We start from the raw sequence: 21,138 nt of genomic DNA on the forward strand, positions 1-21,138 counted from the left end.
TTGTCCTCTTGTATTGCACAGCAGCTGAGGGAGCTGGCTTATGTTTCGGGGCCATGCTTTTTAATCTCCCAAGGCCTCACGCACCCTCTCCCTACAGATCCCAACACGATCCCCTAGGTGAGTGCACAATGGCGGGTGGGATTGCTGCATCCACCCCTCAAGACCCACGCGCCCCCTTTATGGGGGCGGGACAAGCGTGTAAAGTTGAAGCCGGGGGGGGGGAGAGAGACAGGAGAGGGGGCGAAGTTTTGCAAGGGGATATTTACTCCATAGGAGGGACTGAGGGAGAGTTGTGGGAAAGGAGCTCAAAGTGCTTTATGCGACGACGGCTCGAAAGGCGACCTTCGGCCTCCCTCGGAAACCAATTGCGCCGCCTCCTGTCGCGACAAGGAGCGTTTCAAAGTGTGGCAATTCCAGATTCAGACGAGGATTAATTGGTGCCTTTTCCTCTTCTGAGAAAAAGGCGACGCCTGCGTTTGACCTCGGCTGCTTTCGAGCTCTCTTCCTTCACTTCACAGAGAGAGAGAGAGAGAGAGAGAGAGAGAGAGAGAGAGAGAGAGAGAGAGAGAGAGAGGCGGGCGAGTTGGGGGGTCAAATGGAGGTTAAAATGGTCCTTGGGATTGTGTGGAAAAGACTCGCTCCTCATATTAATCTAATCCCTCTATTTCCCCCTTGCTGTTCTTGGTTATGGGTGACGTGAAAGAAAGGCAAGGATCGTGCGCGGGTTGGTTGTGTTACTGGCAGTGGGCAGGAGCGTGTGGATTTGCCGCCCAGCTCCAACTTCCCACCGGTCTTTCGGCCACAGCTGAAAAGTTGCGCCTTTGCTTCCACCCCCCTCCGCCCCCCATTCTCAGCTGCACAAGCGAAAGGCATGGCGCGGAGAGGCGCTTCTGCGCGTTTGGCCTGAAAGCGCTGGCGAGCCGCACGGTGGTCGTGGCCCTTTAAGAAGCCCGGGGAGCGGGGCTGGATCGGAGAGCGCCATAACCACACCGCCTGCGCCTGAGTGGGATAGGCTGCTTTGGCAGGGATGGGCTGGGAGGAGCCCTCCTGCATCTGCAAACTCTGGCCAGGGAAAGAGCGAAGGGGGTAGAGCTGGGGGGGAGGAGGAGGAGGAGGAGGAAGAGGAAGCAGAAGCAAGAAAGGGGAAAGGGGGGGGGCACAGGCAGGCGCGGAGGGTGCTGTGGGGCTCAGGCTCGCCTATCCCTTAGCAGCGTAATCTCTGCAACAGCTGCGTTTAAAAGTTTCTGCGCTTTGGGTCTGCGCCGACCCTCCCGGAGGAGGGGTTTCTTTCGTCTTATCTTCCCCTCTACCCGTCTCCAAGATTTACACTCCTTCCCTCCCCCCTCCCGCTTTATTTTGTTACTTGCTTCTGGGGTTCGGGTTGCAGAGGACCAGCGCTATGCCCCGGAAGAGTATCTTGGAGGTGAAGGTGCTGGACGTGCAGAAGCGGCGAATTCCCAACAAACACTATGTGAGTGAGCATGGCATGTGTGTTTGTGTGTAAGTGTAACCCGCGGTCGGGTGGGGAGAATTGCTGAGAGCGCCTTGAAATCCTCTAGCCCAGTGTTTCTCAACCTTGGGTCCCCAGATGTTGTGGGACTACAGCCGTTCATTTTCCTCACATGCTGGGACAGATCTGCTGCCCTTGATACAGCTGCTTTGCTGGGATTTCGCACGGGCATCTTCCCCCTGCGTGTGTTTTTTTTTGGGGGGGGGGCGTTGGCTGCAGTTCCCTAGCTAGCAGAGAGGCGATGGGGTCGCCTCCCCGCAGCCGCTTCTGTGCGGTCTCTTCCATTCCCTCCTGGATCCACTGTGAGTGCATGTTGTAGCTGGAATAGTCTGCCTGTGCACACACTGCAACTTCCTAGCAAGTCAGGCAGGAAGTTCTTGCCGCCTGGCTCTTTCTTTTCTTTCACCAGCGTTGACATTACAAAGGCAGGATTGTGCATGTTGACCAGCCCGTCACTTTAAATCTCTGGCCAGTGCTCTGGACGGGTCCCATCGTGGGATGGGCAAGCATAAGTCTCCCTTGGCGTTTGCTTTTAATGGTTTGCTTGGAAATTTAAACTGCTGGAGGGGATCTGGAGCGCAGCTGCTCTCCTGGCAGAGAAATCTACATGGGTTTCTTCTTTCTCAGAAAGGAAAGTAGTGGCTTTCCTGCCAGATTTGTGTTCAGCAGCCTAGAAGTGCATCAGTAGGGTGTGTGAGAAGTTTGCTCAGATTTCGATCTACCCCAGGCAAGAAGTCCTCTGGTACTCCCTGCTTTTGTGCCCGCTATGCTTTACAGGCATTGTAAGGCTGTGGGAACCTGGCTGCAATGTGTCAGAACTGTCAGATTCTGTTTGGAGTGTGTATCCGTTGGGGCTGGTGACTGGCAGGTTGGGTGCTGCAGCTTGTCATTTCCACTAAACTGGGGTATGCCTGCTGAATAGCAAACACCTCCCCTTCTTGCAGGATCTGTTCTCCCACTTTTAATATCCTGCCTGTTCTATGCTGAATCCTTAACACAAATATTTCGTGCATTATAGATTGCGAAGGAACACAGTCTCTACCCAAAGAGTTGACTGGCAACTCTGTTAAAGAATCTATGGCAATGTTTAATTCATTCACAACACATACACATAAACATATTAGGAGCCGGAGGGGTGAGACTGTGCAAATAGAGACAGCAGAGATGGAAGGTTGTGCTTCACATATGGGAACCTGATTGTTTCTGAGAATAATGAAAAAGGGAGCTAAGTAGGAGGCAGCCAGGAGGATGCAGAGGAGAACAAGGAGTGAATGGTAGCATAGGATGAAACATGAGTAGAAAATGCAGGTCTTTTAATTCCATATCCTCTTATACTGTACAAATTGGTGCAGCAATCTTTAACTATACCTAGCTCTAATGATGTAATGATCCCTCCCCTGCCATTTTGAGATAAAAAAAACTATGATACTGTGATAGTTTTCATTTATTTATACTGTTCTCAGCAACAATTGTCACTAGTATAGGCTTTGCTTTAGAATGTCATAACAATCTGACCTTTTATTTTATTGCATTTATATCCCACTTTTCTCCAAAGGAGCTTAAGGTGGTGTACAGGGTTCCCCATTTTTATCACCACAATGTAACTGTGAGTTAGGCTAGGCAGGCAGAGAGAGAGATGGACTTGGCAGAGGCCACTCAATCAGCTACTGAGAAAGAATTTGAACCTGGTCTCTGAGCTCCAACTTTGTTCTCTCCAGATGTTGTTTGACTCCCAACTCCCATTAGTGCTAGCCAGCACAGCCAGTAGTCAGGAGTGATGGGGATTTACAGTCCAAAAACCTTTGGAGGGCACCAGGTTGGGGAGGGCTGCTCTAACCACTGCATCACAGCGACAATCTGCCGAATTTTGATAGTGGAGAAGGCAACACAGGGAAGCGGGTGGGGAGAGGAAGATAAACAAAGGAAACAAGTAGTGGGGATGATCTACAGTACAATCCTATGCCAATAAACTCTATTGTGTCCAGTAGAGTTTGCTCCTTGTTAAATATGTTTAGGATTTCAGCCAAAATGCAGTTGCAGACATGTGCTTTAGAACTGGCTTTAGAACTCTAGTTGGAGATGAGATTCTACTTACTTAAAAATATTGATGATTAAAGGTAAAGGTAAAGGTACCCCTGCCCGTTCGGGCCAGTCTTGCCAGACTCTAGGGTTGTGCGCTCATCTCACTCTATAGGCCGGGAGCCAGCGCTGTCCATAGACACTTCCGGGTCACATGGCCAGCGTGACAAGCTGCATCTGGCGAGCCAGCGCAGCACACGGAACGCCGTTTACCTTCCCGCTGGTAAGCAGTCCCTATTTATCTACTTGCACCCGGAGGTGCTTCCGAAGGTTGGCAGGCGCTGGGACCGAACGACGGGAGCGCACCCCGCCGTGGGAATTTGAACCGCCGACCATGCGATCGGCAAGTTCTAGGCGCTGAGGTTTTACCCATAGCGCCACCCGCGTCCCTATTGATGATGATGATTAATTAATTAATTAGATTTGTATACCACCCTTCCTCACAAGATCTCAGGGTGGTTCATAGGATAAAAATACAAGGTATAAACACCAGGAAATAATGAAAACAAATACAACAAAGCAATACCCCCTTCCACAAACACATTTAAAAGCCTCTTCTACTAGATTACTGCTGCTTTTTATAATGCTTGCTTTTTAAAATACCTTGCTTATAACATGACATTACCTTATGTATCTTATTAGACTGGGGCAGAGTTAGGTCTTGCTTTTACTCTTCACTATGGATAATTTCTTTTGTTTCTTAAAACTGAATGCTGCCTTTGCACCAAATGATGCTATAGTGCTGGCCACATTCATCCTTTGAAATACATTCCTGAGTTGACTGGAATAGGTTTTTTTAATCTTTGGAAGGATCTGCCAGTGACTACAGATAGAGACGCTCTTAGCTGTGTTCTAGTTCTGTCTGGGACATCATAGTATGGAGAAAATGCATAATCAAAGGGGAGAAAGATGGTAAGAGAAAAAGTGAGTCATTTGGGAAAAGACAATCCTTTAAATCAGAAGGAAAATCAACGAGAAATTGTTGCCTGTAATGAAGGATAGGCGAAGTGAATCAGTTTGGTATAGCTCTTCAGTTCAGATAGACATAAGATTTGATTATCATACCCCAGAAGTTTTCAACCTTTTTGAGTCCACAGCTCCCTTAACCAATTACATTCTTTCTGTGGCACCCCTGTGGGGCTCAGGAGCCCAGTTATGTCACCCCTTGCCTGCAGAGCTGACAGCCTCTCACCCTTTTTTGAACACCCTCCCTTGTGGAGTGTTCTCTCCCCTTTCCTTGGGAGTCCTCGGGGCAGCCGTCCCTTGTCTCTGAGCTGACCCCCGCCCCAAAGAGAGGTGTCTCCCAGAGGCACCATTCACCTACGGAGCTTATAGCCAGGGCTGCTGCAACAAACAGCTGTGCAAGCCTTTGGGAGGCAGAGACAAGAGAGGGCATCATAGCAGGGAGGGAAGGAAAGAGGGATGGAGGCCAGTGTGGCCCACGGCACCCCTGATCATCATTCAAGGCACCCCAGGGTGTCACAGCACACTGGTTGAAAAAACGCTGTCATACCCTAACGACCTGTTGTTGTTTAAATGAGGCAGTCCTGCTTTGTAGCTGACTGTAGGGTTGGGCAGTTGTTTGTATCTTGGTCAATTCAAATGCCATGGTTGCTACTGCAGAAACCAGCTCTGTAATTTGCACTCCCTCCTTCCTTTGAGTAGATTAATTCCTTGGTCCCCTTTCCCAGCTCTGAAAGTTTTGGAGGTGGAGGAGGAAAAGGGGCTTGTACCTAACCTCCCAGTAAGATGCAGTGTGAGGTCTGGAACTTGTGTTGCAATCCCCTATGGGAGTAAGCACCAGTGAACACAATGGGACTCCTGTGTGAAAATGCACCGGATTGTTCTTAAGGGGAAGGTCCTGACAACCAATCTTTGCTTGACTACCAAGGCCCAAACAAAATTTGTGGGTCTCCACTGAGTGCATTTGCTGTGTGTAACTTGGGATTGTGTGTTATGAAAAATCAGCTTGCACACAAACTGCCCTCTTGGATTAGACCAAAATATCCATCTAGTCAAGCATTTGGTTTCCATCTGCTCACCAGATGCCTCAGCGTGGTTAATTGTGATTTTGGATTTTAGAAGCAAATATTAAGATGGGAAATACACTTCATGCTAGCCAATGTGTGTTCTCAAACAGCACTTGCGATGGGAAAATTGGGGTGGGAATAGGAATTCTGCCCTGTAAATTTCTTCCTCACTTTTTTTTAATTATAAAAAAATCTTAACCAGTGTTGATTCCAATTGGGCAGCACTGCTGGGGGAGCAATGTACTAAAAGTGTGTATGTGTGTGGTGAGAGAGAGAGAGAGAGAGAGAGAGAGAGAGAACCATTTGCAGAGGAGAACTGATGAACACGGAAAGGGTTAAGCATATTTCTGTGCTGGTTCTCACCTGCAAATACCTCCCCCCCCCCCTTATTAGTATTACAAGGCAAATAAGGATAATAATGATATGGTGGCTCTAGAGCCTATATTTATTTTATAGCATGTAGATCTGTCCAAAGATTTCTGCTGGCCATATATATCCAATGAGTTCCTTCAGACAAGTTCAGCTCTTTGACTGCATACCTGGGACTGTTTGCACGGAGCAAGAATATATTGTGTGAACTAGGCCTGAGGCTCATTGTTATTTACACAGATCTTTTTTTCTGTCTTGCCCTTCCTCCAGTTATTTATGATGGAAAAAATACTGACTTCTCCCTTTTGGAGTAGCATGAAAATGGTTGGTGATGTCATAATTCCTCTTCAAATTACAGTACTGCTCTAAGTGAAGGATTAAAGGCTGCCTTCCCTCTTGGCAACTTTGAGCCTTCCTCTTCTTCCAGCAATGGAAAATATCCACCACAAATATGTTTGCTCTCATTTGATTCCTTAGATGATTCTTTTAACAGTTAAAAGTTTTTTAGCCCTTGAAAAGAGAATGAACTTATGATTCTGTAATTCAGCTCTGACAACCTTTGCAGGAATATATTGTGTTGTGCTTGATTTGAAATTGGCTGCTGCTGACCTTTGCACACCAAGACTAGACCTTTGTTCTTTATCTTCTACCTGAGCTAGGAGTCTTTCACCCTATTTTTAAATGTTCACATATGCTTTCCACTCATCCCAGTGGATGAAAATACAGGATGAGATTTCCTTTGGAATCCGTAGTTTTTCAGCTTGCCATGTATTTCCATCTTTTGAAGGGCAGGTGTGAAAATAAAGGGCAATTTTAGGAGTCTTCTTTTGTCTCTGGAATCCTATGGTGTTTTGTTTCTGAGACTTTGAAACCTTCACACCCACACCCACCCCACACACATTTAAATTGATGTGATTATACCATCTACCTACAGATAGAAGACATCTCCAAACATATTCTTATCTAAGAGGCTTTGTCTGTGAATTAAGAGGTCACCTGCAATGAGATCTTCCTACTTTGGTACATGCACTGTTTATTCACTGGTGACATTCCAGTGATTCCAGAGCACAATTCCAGAGCACAATAATTAGAATTGTTCAGAGAAAGCTTGGAATGGGAAAGAATCGCAAGGCCATTCTCTCTCTCTCTCTCTCTCTCTCTCTCTCCCCCCCCCCCCCCTTTGATCATGGACAGTTGTACATGCATACGGTGACCACATGGAGGATGATAGATCAGTTTGTACACACAGGCAGCCTGTAACCATCTCTGTGCCCAGTTGCCCAGTTGGACAATGTAGTTGCACTAACCTTTCGGCCATGAAGCTCACTGTGTGGCCATTGCCAGGCACACTGTCTCTCAGCCAAAACTACCACACTGGGGAGTTGCTTGGCTAAAAAGCGGAAGAAGGACAAATGTTGTAAGCTGCTGCCTTTAATTCGTTGGAGGAATAAACGCATTTTAAAGAAAATCATGTCTCTGTTTCTGAAACCCTGTGAACTAGATTAACGTTGAAGTGAAAGAGAACAGTGTTTGCCCCTGAATCTGTACATAAGAACAAGACAGATTCCCAAAGACAGTTAATTATATACACTCGAAACCTATTTTTACACAATAAGTGGAGAGGCTGAGTCATCTTGCTGTTGGCTACCTACAAGGCTCTTTCTGTGAGGTTGGAGCCAACCGTAAATAGGCCTGTTAGGCCTCCTCAACTACTTTGAGCACAGACCTGTCTTTCTCTTCCCTGAAGGCAGTTTCTTACTATTCATGAGTTTGGAAAACTCCCTACTTTCAGAGTGTCATAGTCTGACCTAGAAATGACCTGTGCATTCCCCCCACCCCGCCCCTAGACAGACAGACAATTGCACTTAACTTAATTCTATGGAAAGTTGTATTTTCAGCTGTGGGGCACTAATGGGGAGACTGGTTCTCTGAGAAAAGGCTGAGGAAAGTGTGGCCTTGAGTAACTTCTGCTACTCATTTATTGAGTGCTCGGAAGATCTGATGTTTGAGAATCTGCTTCTGTCCTCATTTATCTCTGTGGCGGCTGTAACAGAGTGCAGAGTTGCATGTAACTTTTGTTTCTTCCTCCTCCCCACATCCCCTCAGCTTTGGAGAAACCTGCTTCAAATGAGCTTGTTGCATCTAGATAGTGGAGTTATGATATCCAATCTGTGTTTCATAATGAACTTAACCTTTTCTCTCATCTCATGGTTGATGAATGGGTCAACACCTGTTTGGGCAATGGGTCAGCTTTGTGTTTAGGGATCTGAACTTTTGCCTTGGGTTGCCTAACAGTCTGAAGACAGATATTGACAGAGTCTGGGAGGAGTGACAGAGTCTGGGAGGAGTTGTAAGTGTGGTGGAGGAGGAGGAGGAAGGCAAAAGTGAACTATTTAGTACAGGTGTGGGAAACCTTTGGTCCTCTAGATGTTGCCAAATGACAACTCTTATAATCCCTGGCCATTGGCCGTGCTTGCCAGCGCTGATGGCAGTTGTAGTTTAGAAACATCTGGAGAGCCAAAGGTTCCTCACTCCTGAATTAGTACCATGGCTCCAAATGATCTAGATTAATCCCTGGATTTCTCAGTGGCAACCTCAAAAAGAGGACTACTGCACTTGTTTGCAGTGTGCATGCAACTGCTAAGACTTGAAGGGAAAGGGTGTGTGTTAAGAGTACAAGGCCTGTTATCCTATGTCTGTGCCCTTAATGCTCTCAAACACAGTAAATAAAGCACAAGACACTTTCTTCTTTACAAAAATATCAGTAAGCTGGTTCCTTTTCTATAGGAACCCTTACATGGGGCCAGGGTTCAGGAATACAGTTAAAAGAAGTATAGATACCACAACATACTGCTCCACAACTTACAAAATGGAGGTGCTAATCTGGCTCTGAATTTAGAGATGAGCTAGGAGCCAGTGCGAAGTGACATACAGTGGTGCCTCGCAAGACGAAAATAATCCGTTCCGCGAGTCTCTTCGTCTAGCGGTTTTTTGTCTTGCGAAGCAAGCCCATTAGCGGCTTAGCGGATTAGCGCTTTTAGCGGCTTTTAGCGGCTTAGCGGCTTAGAAAAAGGGGGGGAAAGTCGGAAAAACTCGCAAGACATTTTCGTCTTGTGAAGCAAGCCCATAGGGAAATTCGTCTTGCAAAGCACCTCCAAAACGGAAAACCCTTTCGTCTAGCGGGTTTTTCGTCTTGCAAGGCATTCGTCTTGCGGGGCACCACTGTATGTTGGTGTGGTTGGACTAGAAGATTGGCAATGCTAGACTTCCAGTGTTATTGGGAATTATTAAAAACATTTTTCTCTTCTACAGCTGACAAAGGGTTACATCTTTTTGTAGCTGTTAACAGTTTTTCTTCTAATAATGCTAGCAAGTAGATGAATGCATTGGAAATAAGCTCTTGATGGATGTCTTAGTAATGGAGTTTGCTAGTGATGCCAGACCAGTAATGAATGATGGATGAGAAAAGTAAGTGATTGAAATCTTTATTTTTAAAATATGAGGACAGATAAAGCACTCCTTTTGTAAGATTATGCATGCACTTCTCCAAGCTGCAGCTTTTTAGTTGGGGGCAGTGACTGGTCAGCACAACATTGCTGATTCTATTACATTGAAATACATTGGTATTTCCTGCAACGTACAACCAAACCACTGCACTATATGAATTACAAGTGGCTGGACTTGTGTGTTAGCACTCATCTGAAGGCATATTGGCTCATGAATTGGGGCATGTGCAGAAATTGCTTACATGATATCCTCTTTTGTTTACGTCGATGACTGTAAGGTGAGTTGAAGACACCCCCCAATAGGTGCTTTGTAATGTCGACTTTGGGTTATTTAGGCAGTTGTTCAATGCTGAGCCATGCCAGGCATCGGATTATCATTTGGTAGTATAGGAAGGTATGAGATGTGGCCTGGTGCCTTATCTAACAGTACTGACATTGTGTAAACTTACATCTGGTCCTGAAACATGCCGCAAAGCTGCTACCATGAAAATTCAGAAATGTGAGTACAGATGGAGCATTACTCTTCTGGCTTTCCTATCTCTAAATAGGCAGAAAATGGAGGGGTTGTCTTCCAAATGAAACATGGGATCCCTGATCCTCGATTTCCATGGCTTGCCCTGCATTTATCCCCCAGTCACTGATAAAGTCAAATTTTATTTTCTAAACCCACTTGTGCACACTTAAAAAGTACTTGTTTTGCAGGATGTGGTTGCCAATAAACTGAAAGTATTTGAAGAAAAAAACAATACCCCCTCAATGTAAACTTTGGTTAGACTCTAGTCCTATTGGACTCCTGTGGTGTGTCTTCCTCTTACCGCCTGGTTTGTCTCAAGACCACCAGCTCTGCTCTTGCTAGAAGGTTCTGGCACTTGGTTCCCCTGTTGATAATGCTAAGTGATGCCACATCTGATGAACTTGGTAAATTCCCCCTGACTTCTGGTGCAAGCTCATATTGAAAGAATCATGTGGCTTCAAGAGTGGAGATGGGGGTTGTGACTCGATGGGTTTTATTTCTCCCTATTCAGTTGCTTTGAGGGTTTTTTCCCCCCTCTCTCTGACAGCTCTGTTACAGTTGGACAGATACCATTTGCATTTCTCTAGCAGCTTGTCACTCTTGGCAGTTTTCCTTTTGGCTATTTTTTTCCAGTCCCGTTTCCTTCAATATGTGGTTGCTACAGCTAGTGAAGGGACATGGAAGATTGGGAGGGAATTGTATTATATAGATGAGATCATACAAGGAGGTATCTGTGAGGAACAATATTCTTTTGAGCCAGGACTTATCACCCAGAAGAATATTTTCCTTCTCCATATGCAGCAAGGTTTTAATTAGTCAGGGGTTAAGCTTGACGATACAAAGACTTCTTAAAACCCAACTTGGTTAAATGCCCATCATGTTTTAAATGTTTGTAATATAACGCACAGGCATATTTTATATATAAAACCACAAATTAAACACGTAATTAGCAAGAGACAGCACCTCCCATCTATGTTGGAGATCAATCCTAGTAGCATTTTATGTTGTTGAAAGTGATCCCCCCCCCTTGAAATATACATGTAGAACGTACCACATTTTAATTTTCATATTATTCACATAAGGCACCAGTGTAAGAGCAGGGCCTCCAAGTGCCAGGCAGATTCTTATGGGAGCAGTTTCTGAGGTAATGTGGTCCCAAGCCATTTAGGGCACAGGTGGGTAGAGTTCAGATTTATTTATTTTTTAGGGACACGGGTGGCGCTGTGGGTAAAACTTCAGTGCCTAGGACTTGCTGATCGTATGGTCGGCGGTTGGAATCCCCGCGGCGGGGTGAGCTCCCGTCGTTCAGTCCCAGCTCCTGCCCACCTAGCAGTTCGAAAGCACTCTTAAGTAGGTACCGCTTAAGTAGGTACCTCTTAAATAGGTACCGCTTTATAGCGGGAAGGTAAACGGCGTTTCCGTGTGCTGCGCTGGTGCTGGCTCGCCAGCTGCAGCTTCGTCACGCTGGCCACGTGACCCGGAAGTGTCTTCAGATGGCGCCGGCTCCCAGCCTCTTGAGCGAGATGAGCGCGCAACCCTAGAGTCGGACATGACTGGCCCGTACGGAAAGGGGTACCTTTACCTTTACCTTACTTTGCTTTTTACTAGGTTCAAGAGATAAAGAATGATGAGCCCAGGACTTTCTTTTGAAGACTAGAACTTCCATGCACAAAATCCAGCCCTGTTTATTTCCTCCCCAATTTTTTCAGCATCATAATTGGTGGTGGTAAATTATTTTGTTCTTAGCATTGGTCAACATTTGGGAGTCAAAAACATTTGTCCATAGTGTATGAAATAAATCATTATTACTACACCAACTCAAGCTCTATATAAAACTGTTTAAGAATAGATGGTGACTGCAATCTGAAGGGCTACTTCAGATGTGTCTCCCAGGGATCACCTGTACCCAGTAAAATGCATTTGTTTAATCCATGCCTTATTGCTCCCCCCCATTTAAAGAAGCCAACTGCCATGCAACATGGGACAGGATACTGCCCTTAAGGAAACGGGGCCCTGAAGCTCCCTTAGGCCTGTAGAACTTGTTGCCCATTTCTTTGGATCACTTAAGTTGTCCATTTGAAGAAAACTTTATGGAGTACCTTTGTTCTATTTTGACCTTTTGCTATGGTCACTTCCTCAGCATTTTCCCATCCATATAAATGGGTGTAGGTAGAAAGGAGAATGTTTTGTGATGAGAATACTCATCTCTATAGTGGATACTTGACACAAAAAGCAGGGGGGGAAATAGTTTTTACCAAATTTCCAATTCTTACTGATAAGCAAGCCCTACAAATTAGCCAGTTGATTTTTCCTTCTACCTAGAAGTCATAGCTGGTATGGTGATCTGAAGTTAGGACATTGGGTTTTCAACAGGGGAGCCTTCCTTTAGATGTAAGAAGAGCCCGGCTGGATCAGACAAAGGCCTGTCTAGTTCAGCCTTCTATTTCCACAGTAACCAATGAAATGCTTATGGGAAGCCCATAAGCAGGACATGAGTATGGTGAAATTTGTGGTGTGAAGTATGTGTGTTCTTGTCGTGCATTGGATTCTGCTTTGAGCAGGTGGCTAGTTACCTCATTCAGCTCCAGTGTCCCACTATGCATATGAAATTATCAAAATGGTGAGTGTGTGGGCCAATCCACGATTTCAGTGTGCATGAGTCATACTGATCATGGAATGATTAGTTAAAAGGTTGCTGGGAAAGTTCCCCTTCTTTCTTAACGTCTTCCTGGGATGTGCAAATCAGACACACAGTCCCCTTCTGCAGTATGATCAAGCATGCAGAGGCAATCTCTGGCTAATAAAGTGTTCCATTTCCTCTAGAGGACTCCCAAGATGCACTTGGTTCACCAAAAGGGCTTGCCGCAAAGCAGCCAGCATGACATCATTTAGGTCTTTGGCCCCCAGAAGTTCTGGCTCGCTAAGCATTCTATAGCATTTCAGTAATGGATCACTTTTGGCAACCTGCCTAGAGAGAGAGAGAGAGAGCCTTCTACTGGAGCTGGAAAAGCCTGTATATCTTTGTTGCTTTCCCTTCTTTATGCTGCCTGTATTTCAAGCCTATTCTCATGAGACTTTAATCAGATTTGTGGAAACTACTTACAGGGGACTGATTTTATTTAAAGCTCAGAGTAGTTAAACAAAACCTGGGAAAGTAAGAGATTGCAATACAATACTGGAGGGTGGGGGAGAGAAAACGGTGTGTGTGAGAGAGAAATACACATCCATCTTGCAAAAGCGATAATTTTGACTTTCTATTTGGGGTTTTCGAAATGGTATCTTTGCTAGGGTTGTAAAGGATTAGGGCTAAGCTGGACCAGTTCTTCAGGGGTGCTCTTTTCCTTCAAATGGGAATTGATGCATCCCTAGTCTCTTTATATACGTGTGTGTGTTTGTTGCGCACACAGAGACATGGAATTCAGCAATATACAGCATGGAGCATCTGATACCTGTTGCTAAGGGGAGCTTTGTATGTGATTTTGGCCACTGAAGGCAAAGAATGGAGAGCAGGAGAAGAAAAAGTTATAGAGAGGGACTTGATTACAACAGGACTAATGTTAAATGTGTAGGTGCAACAGAGAAAGGAGTGGAGGAGATGGGGTTAGCCTGGGAAATAGAATGGATGCTCTCCAGAAACAGAAGGTTGTGTGTACATTGGGGCAGGGGGAGATGTTTCAGGGATTTGTGGAGAAGGTAGCAAAAGTGGTTGAGCTGTTCTTGTAACTGTACTGGAATACCAGCCATAGAGAAGTATGTAATCAAGTGCAGTTTATAGGTCCCACTTCCAAGCAGATGGTGGTCCTTCTGCACATGGGAGTCACTCCAGAATTGTTATTGCAGCTTCAGGGGGAGGAGAGCAAAAGGAAAGAATGAAATAAGCTGCAGGCTCCCAGTAGAGGTTGCATTTTTGTGACCCTGTCTGAGGTGGGAGTGACCTGCATAGGTAAGCTCAACCAGTAACAAAAGCTTTGAGATGGAATAAAGTTAACATGTAATATGTATTTTCACGAAATATACAGAGAAGCTTTATCAGAGAGAAACATAGTGGTATATGCTTCTGTTGGTCAGAATGCTGGCTAATAGTCCAGGATGAACTGTTGATGTTTCTTTGTTGCCATGGAGGCTAATAATTAGGAGATGGCTTCCTGATCATTAGGAATTTCCCTGTGACCATCAGGGCTTGGAGAGGGTGATTTCTTGTTAGCTGAAGGGAGTGGATAACAGCTGTGTGTGTGTGTGTGTGTGTGTGTGTGTGCACGCGTGTTTGGAGAGGAGGAGAAGCTGCTGTTTGCGGTTTGGAAGAGGTGGAGAGAGGAAAGTTTCTGGCAGGAGCTAGCAGAAAGTGGGGATAGCTTTGAGGATGGGTTGTCCATGTTTCTCTTTAGACCAGGGCTGGGGAACCTGTGGCCCTAAAGATTAGACTACAGTTCAAATCAGTCCTAGCCAACATGGCCAATGATTAGGGCTTATGGGAGTTTTAGTGCAACAGCATCTGGAGGGTTTGAGGCTGCCCATTACTGTCTTACGAATCTGTATTGCTGAGGCCCTTGCTTACTCTCAACTTATATTCTGCTTCTCTATATAAAATAAGGTGCCTTTTATAGTGTTTGTTTTAAGGCGCTCTCATGCCTGGGAAACCAAGCCTTGTGGCACTGGAACTTTTTATTTCTCAGGGATGTGAATTCATGGTACTGTGGGGAAAACTTTGTTGCCCCAAGTCAGTCCACCCCTAAATAGCTAGCAAGGCTGAGTAAAGTGGTTTCAGATTCTTAGACACAACAAATATTGGATGCAACATGCTCTTTTTCCCAAGAGGTGAGCAAACAGAGGAAAGCAGTGACAGCAGCAGAACCCCAGGAGAAGATATGGCTGTTGTTTGGCATGGCCAACAGCCAAGACTAACAGCCTGCGATCTCTAAATATTTACCAGTTTTCCCAGGGCAGTAAATTCTGCAAGTGGGTGGGAATTAGCTAACTCTGAAGAACATTCACAGGGAGCGTATTCCTGATGCTTTTAATCCCTGTCCGCTCTGTGCCACCATTGCACTTGGGCCTTTGGGATTGTAGTGTTGGTGATAAATTTACTTAAGTCTGTGTGCAGGGACCGGAAGCCAAATTTAGATGATAATGAAGCGAGGTGTGCTCTTGTCCCTTTCCAAAGACTCAAATTTGTGGCTACAGACAATGTATATGAAAGATATCAAACTGCTAGTCATAGATATTGATGAAAGCAACTACTTAGAAATGGGAATGATTAAGCTGTATAGAAATGTGTTAAACAGGCAAACAAACAGTTGTGAAGCAACGTCAGATACATTAATTTTGCCTGCGTGAGGGTTCTTCATTGTGGGGCTTCATTTACCTTGAGCATCCATTAGGAAGATCAAACCAAAATGTTTCCCAGCAGCACAACCCTGAAGGTTCCAGGGGAGCGTGGATGAAGCGTTCGCCCCACCCCACCCTATAGCAGTGATTGTACATTACTCCCTGCAGTTGCTGCTGAGCACCAATTTTTTAAAAACTCAGTCCACAGTGAAGCCAGGAAGTGTTCCCCTAGCTGTTACAGATGTTATCACATAGCTGGCTCTTATTTGCTCTATTGCATCATTATGCAGCCAAACTGGAAGCCCTGTTCACACAATTGTGCGCCAACTGTGCATTGACTGTAAAGTGGGGCTGTGCCTTTTAGTTCTGTCCCTGAGAGCACATCTGTTTTCCTGGAACAAAATTGCATTGTGTGCGGTTGCCTGGAAAGAAACAAGAAACCTGCAAGGTTCTGCTTGCTTTTAGAGGGGCTCCATGCAGCTGGGACACCTGCACAGCTGGGTGGCCTGATTGTGCAGAGCAGCTTCATGCGTGAAGCAGCTCATGCATTGAGTTTTCACTTACAGACTATTGTAGACAATGCATGGTTGTTTTAGGAAGCAGGGTTAAAAGTGTGGTCCTGCTCCTCAGTTAAAACACAGCAGCTCTACATATGAGGAATGTGTGAATGACAGTTAATGCTTTCTGGCCTCACTTGGGCTTCTTGTGGGTTAATTTTGAAAATCACAGATAAATCTTTAAAAAGGGCAAAAAAGGTGAGTAAAAAGGGCTTTCATTAAAACGGACCCTTTCAATACAAAAAAGGTTTGCATATAAATGATGCAAAGAAACCACCCCCAGCTACTGCCCTTTCTGAATAGCTGCCCAGACAATGATCATCTTCTAAGGATTAATTAAAGTATCTCTTTAATGGACTATGGAAGCATCGTAACAGCATTTTGATGTGATCCGAGTTCCCTAAAGTGTCTTTCTTCTTCCCCACAGGTATACATTATTAAAGTCACCTGGTCCAATGGCGCCACTGAAGCAATTTACCGACGGTACAGCAAGTTCTTTGACCTGCAGGTAAGATTATCGCTGTGTTTTTGCCGTATTCTGGGGTTCCTGTTCTGGAGGGCTATAACCTATTATCTGACCTGTGTTTGGGATGGTGCAGAGTATTTTGGTCAGGTGACAGTTTTACACTTTTACATGACAGCTGCCTTGAATGGATTGTGAAGTCCTGCGGCTGGTTCGTCTCCTATGGTTTTGCATGCTTATTGGAAGTGCCAGCATTAATGTTGATCCATGTCACACCTTTCCTTCTTTCTGAGAACCACCCTCTTGGTTCCAGACATGCTGGGGCAGGATAGTATCAGAGAATTGTAGAGTTGTAGGAGACCCCAAGGGTCATCAAGTCCAACCCGCTGGAATTCAGGAATCTCAGTTAAAGCATCCATTATGACTATTCAACCTCTGCTGAAAAACCTACAAGGAAAGAGAGTCTACAACCTCCCGAGTACAGTGGTACCTTGGGTTACATACACTTCAGGTTACATACACTTCAGGTTACAGACCCTGCTAACCCTGAAATAGTGTTTCAGGTTAAGGTAACTTTGCTTCAGGATGAGAACAGAAATTGTGCTCGGCGCGGCAGCGGCAGGAGGCCCCATGAGCTAAAGTGGTGCTTCAGGTTAAGAACAGTTTCAGGTTAAGAACGGACCTCCGGAACGAATTAAGTACTTAACCCGAGGTACCACTGTACAGAAGAGGGCAAGCTTGGGGGTTGGGGGCGTGTTCCCAAATGCAAGGAGGCTGCCAGATAACTAAAGTTAAGATCTTCCTCTTCAGAACTGCTTTTTATAGATATGTTTTGATGTTCACTGCAGATATTTGACTTCAAAGTTTTACTGGAACCGGGTTATGTTTTATTGCTCCTGTTTCCTTTTTGTGTGTTTGAGTTTTATTTTTGACTGCTGCCTTTATTGGAGGTTTTACTTGGTATTATGGATTGATTTTAATGTTGCCAGCTGCTTTGAAAGTCAGTTTGGCCAAAAAGGAGATTAGACGTGTAGGAAATAAATGAGAGAAGCAGCAGCAAAGAAGCTACTTCACAACTTTGCCAGAGTTGCTCTGGGTCTTCCATGCTCAGCATGTGAATGTGGCCTTTAAAACTGCAACTGCTTCATTGTGGAGGAGAACTTGCTTTCTCTGAAGCTTCATATAAACCCTAAATTAAGCCCAAGTGCTTCTCGACTTGAGTTACATGGGTTGGGCATAAGATTCATGTGCAAGGTCACAACTGATGCATTTTGGCCTGCTCTTAAGGAAACCTAGATGTAGTCTGGATTCCCTCAGTCTTTCCTTCATGCGTTCCATGGGCCTTCTGTGTCCAGTGGAGTCTAACAGTTAAGACAGGGATGGAGCTGTGTTTGATAAATAAGGAAGGTGGCTAGTAGACTTTGCCCCACTTGCCATGCAAGTAACACAAACCATTTGCTGTGAAGGTGTGGTGGATCTGTACAGTTGGGCAAAGGCTCACTTGTTTATTTTATCAGGAATTATCTTATTTTAATCCCTTGCGTGTTAGATTTTGACCTGAAAGTTCGCCCCATTTGTCTTCAAGCTCCGGTTTAAATCACATTTCTAAAAGTTGCAAGATGCTCATGTCTTCATAATGTATATGTGAATTTTGCACCTTTGTCTTTTTCCTACATGCCTTGAAGTAGCTTTCAGTAAAAAAAAAAGGGGGGGAGCCAGTTGTTTGGAAAGTGTTAGTTTTCATACCCACTACTGCTTCAGATGTTGCTTTGCTGCCTTGAATGATTATAGAATGAGGAATTAATTTTTTCCAAAATTGTGTTGAATTGGTGATGCTTTATTTCTGGTGCTTCAGAGTTTGGAAATTAGCTTAATAGTGTCTAAATGTCTGGCATGCTGAATTAGGGTGTTTGTTACTACCAAATGTTTCAGGCCGTAGTCTGATGTGGTTACTTGGAACATGCAGAGTGTGTGTTTGGGGCCATCTTTTTAAGTGACATTTCATTTAGCTCCTGCTCATTGTGAATGGAATCCATTTCTGGTAAACTGGTGGTCACAAAGTTTTTGTGAGTCTGGTGGGTTTAGTATCCAGTGGTTAGGATTCCTATTTTGATACCAGCCCCTTCATTCAGCTCCTTTCTCCAGTTTCTCCGTGAACAATGACCTTAATGAATTATTTTGCCAGTAATGCACACCATGGAATGTAGAAAGAGAATTAATTCATTGCACAGCATTATTGGCAGCATAATGCATTGCAGGTTTCTGGAAAGAGAATACATTATATTACAGAGTTTTCTTGTTTTTCTGCAGCACAAATGTGATACCCAGTTCCAATTTTAATGCATAACTTTCTCTCTTGCTCCTACTTTTGCCCAGTGGTTTTGTTATTATCATATGTAGTAAGTTAATTTTCGAGGAGGGTGGTTCGGATGCTGCTAAGGGTAGACAAAACCACAATGGAGGGTAGGGCTGGCCGATATCAGCATTGTGGTATATCACCAGCCCAACATCGCGGTCTGGCGATATACCACAATGTTGAAAAACCAAGCTGCATTGGCCTCAGCCTGCAAGGCACCAGGTGAAATTGCCACAGGTCTTACCGTGGGAGCTAAGGAGGTTTCACCCCAGTGCCTAGCAGGCTGGGACAACACAGCTTGTTTGTACGGCTCAGCTGGGGCATGGGAGGGCTCCCGATCCTTAGCTGAGCCATTCCCGGTGTTCCCCCTGCTTGCGTGGGAGCCAGTGCCAGGCTGGAGGATCCTTTAACTGCTCAGCTGAGGGAAATGGCAATCGCTGAGCAGTTTAAAGATGCAGAGGGAGGAGCAAGCTGTATTGGTGCCTCGCCGATGCAGCTTTTTTGTCCTTCTGTGCAGTATGTGGGCAGAGTGGGATAGCGGCTTCACTTAGCGATATATCGCTTGTGAAACCGCCACTGCTCCTGAGTTGCTCTGCTAGTAACGCTTGCTAGGGGAAGTCACTAGCAGAGGGACTCAGGAGCTGTGGTGATTTCACCAGTGATATACCTCTGAGTGAAGCCAACATCGCGGTCTGCTCCTCATACTGGTCCTGGACGATCTATTGATATATCGCCTAGGCCTCATGGAAGGTCTGATGTGATCTGAAAGTTGGTGGCTAAAGCCATACAGAATATTCCTATCTAGTTCTGGACATAAGATGAAGAGTGTGTTTTCCAAAGGGAGATGAGCCAAGGGCACTAGCTGTACTTTATGAGCCAGAACACAAACTCGGCTGTATAGACGAGAGGAAAATTCAGAAAGTGAGCACCTGTTACAATTGCTTCCGTAGCCTCATGATCTGAATCTGGGCATTATAGCAAGTCCCAAACAGTCCTTAGGACTGGTTTCTTGATCAAGTGCCTTGCAACAACTTTTTTTTTCACCTGGAGTCTGCAAAGGTGGTTTACAAAATTGATGAAATACAACTGTTCAGAGGCTAAAAATCTATTGGATGAGTCAAGATCCTTTGAGACTGGGTGAAGGAGAGAAGGTGTACTTGCAAGATCTCAGCTTGGGAAGGTTCTTCATCAGCCATTTATTTTTGTTTACCTATATAATAGAACAAAGGGACGCGGGTGGCGCTGTGGGTAAAAACCTCAGTGCCTAGGACTTGCCGATCGAAAGGTCGGCGGTTCGAATCCCCGTGGCGGGGTGCGCTCCCGTTGCTTGGTCCCAGTGCCTGCCAACCTAGCAGTTCGAAAGCACCCCCGGGTGCAAGTAGATAAATAGGGACCGCTTACTGGTGGGAAGGTAAACGGCGTTTCCGTGCGCTGCGCTGGCTCGCCAGATGCAGCTTTGTCATGCTGGCCACGTGACCCGGAAGTGTCTCCGGACAGCGCTGGCCCCTGGCCTCTTAAGTGAGATGGGCGCACAACCCTAGAGTCAGACACGACTGGCCCGTACGGGCAGGGGTACCTTTTATATAATAGAACAGATAAGTGCTGCAATTGTTATCGGTGGTTTCTTCATTATGTTTGCTGTACTGTAATATGAATGGACCACCAGCAATTACATCACAGAGAGCACTTTCAGATCACTTAAACACAATTAAGTTTCAAAGGACTTGACTCATAGGCATTAGAGAGGTATAGTGGCTAGTGTGTTAGACTAGGCGTCAGGAGACCACGTTCAAATCCTCAATTATCATGTTACAGGTAGGTAGTCATGTTGGTCTGCCGTAGTCAAAACAAAACAAAACAAAACAAATTCCTTCCAGTAGCATCTTAGAGACCAACTAAGTTTGTTATTGGTATGAGCTTTCGTGTGCATACACACTTCTTCAGATACACTGAAACAGAAGTCACCAGACCCTTATATATATTGAGAGGGTGGGGAGGGTATTACTCAGAAGGGTGATGGGAATGGGTGATTGGCTGATAGGTGTGGTAAACCTGTTGACGACTGTTAAGGACTGCAATTGTCTTACCGGAAAAAGCAAGGGGTGAGATGGCTAAAAATAGCTTTATCATGTATAATGAGATAAGAATCCAATGTCTCTATTCAGACCAGGTCTCTCCATGGTTTTAAGTTTGGTAGTAAGTTGCAATTCAGCAACTTCTCTTTCCAGTCAATTTCTGAAATTCTTTTGTAATAAAACAGCTACTTTGATATCTTGTATATAAAGTCCTGGGAGACTGAAGTGTTCTCCTACTGGTTTCTCTGTCTTGTGATTCCTGATGTCAGTTATCATGCTCACTGAGAGACTTTGATTTAGTCACTATCTCTCAGCCTAACTTACCTCACATGGTTGTTCTTGTTGAAACAAAAT

The 21,138-nt window shown here is 45.1% G+C and overlaps 1 protein-coding gene across 3 annotated transcripts in view; it reads left to right on the top strand.

Moving 5' to 3' along the window:
- Nucleotides 1–21,138, top strand: part of SH3PXD2B (SH3 and PX domains 2B) — a 105,454-nt gene continuing 84,316 nt past the window's right edge. The window contains exons 1-2 of one of the 3 annotated variants that reach the window (XM_079964785.1): nucleotides 1–117; nucleotides 16,318–16,398. Coding sequence is in view for 2 of the 3 variants with exons in the window: in XM_079964783.1 (XP_079820909.1) it covers nucleotides 1,400–1,471; nucleotides 16,318–16,398 (153 nt within the window). In the remaining variant the exon portion in view is untranslated. Of the gene's footprint in view, nucleotides 118–876; nucleotides 1,472–16,317; nucleotides 16,399–21,138 lie in introns of those variants that run through there. The other 2 variants (XM_079964783.1, XM_079964784.1) reach the window with 2 other exon arrangements.

The sequence above is a fragment of the Podarcis cretensis genome (genome assembly GCF_951804945.1).
Source record: "Podarcis cretensis genome assembly, chromosome: 2".
Classification (NCBI taxonomy): Eukaryota; Metazoa; Chordata; class Lepidosauria; order Squamata; family Lacertidae; genus Podarcis; species Podarcis cretensis.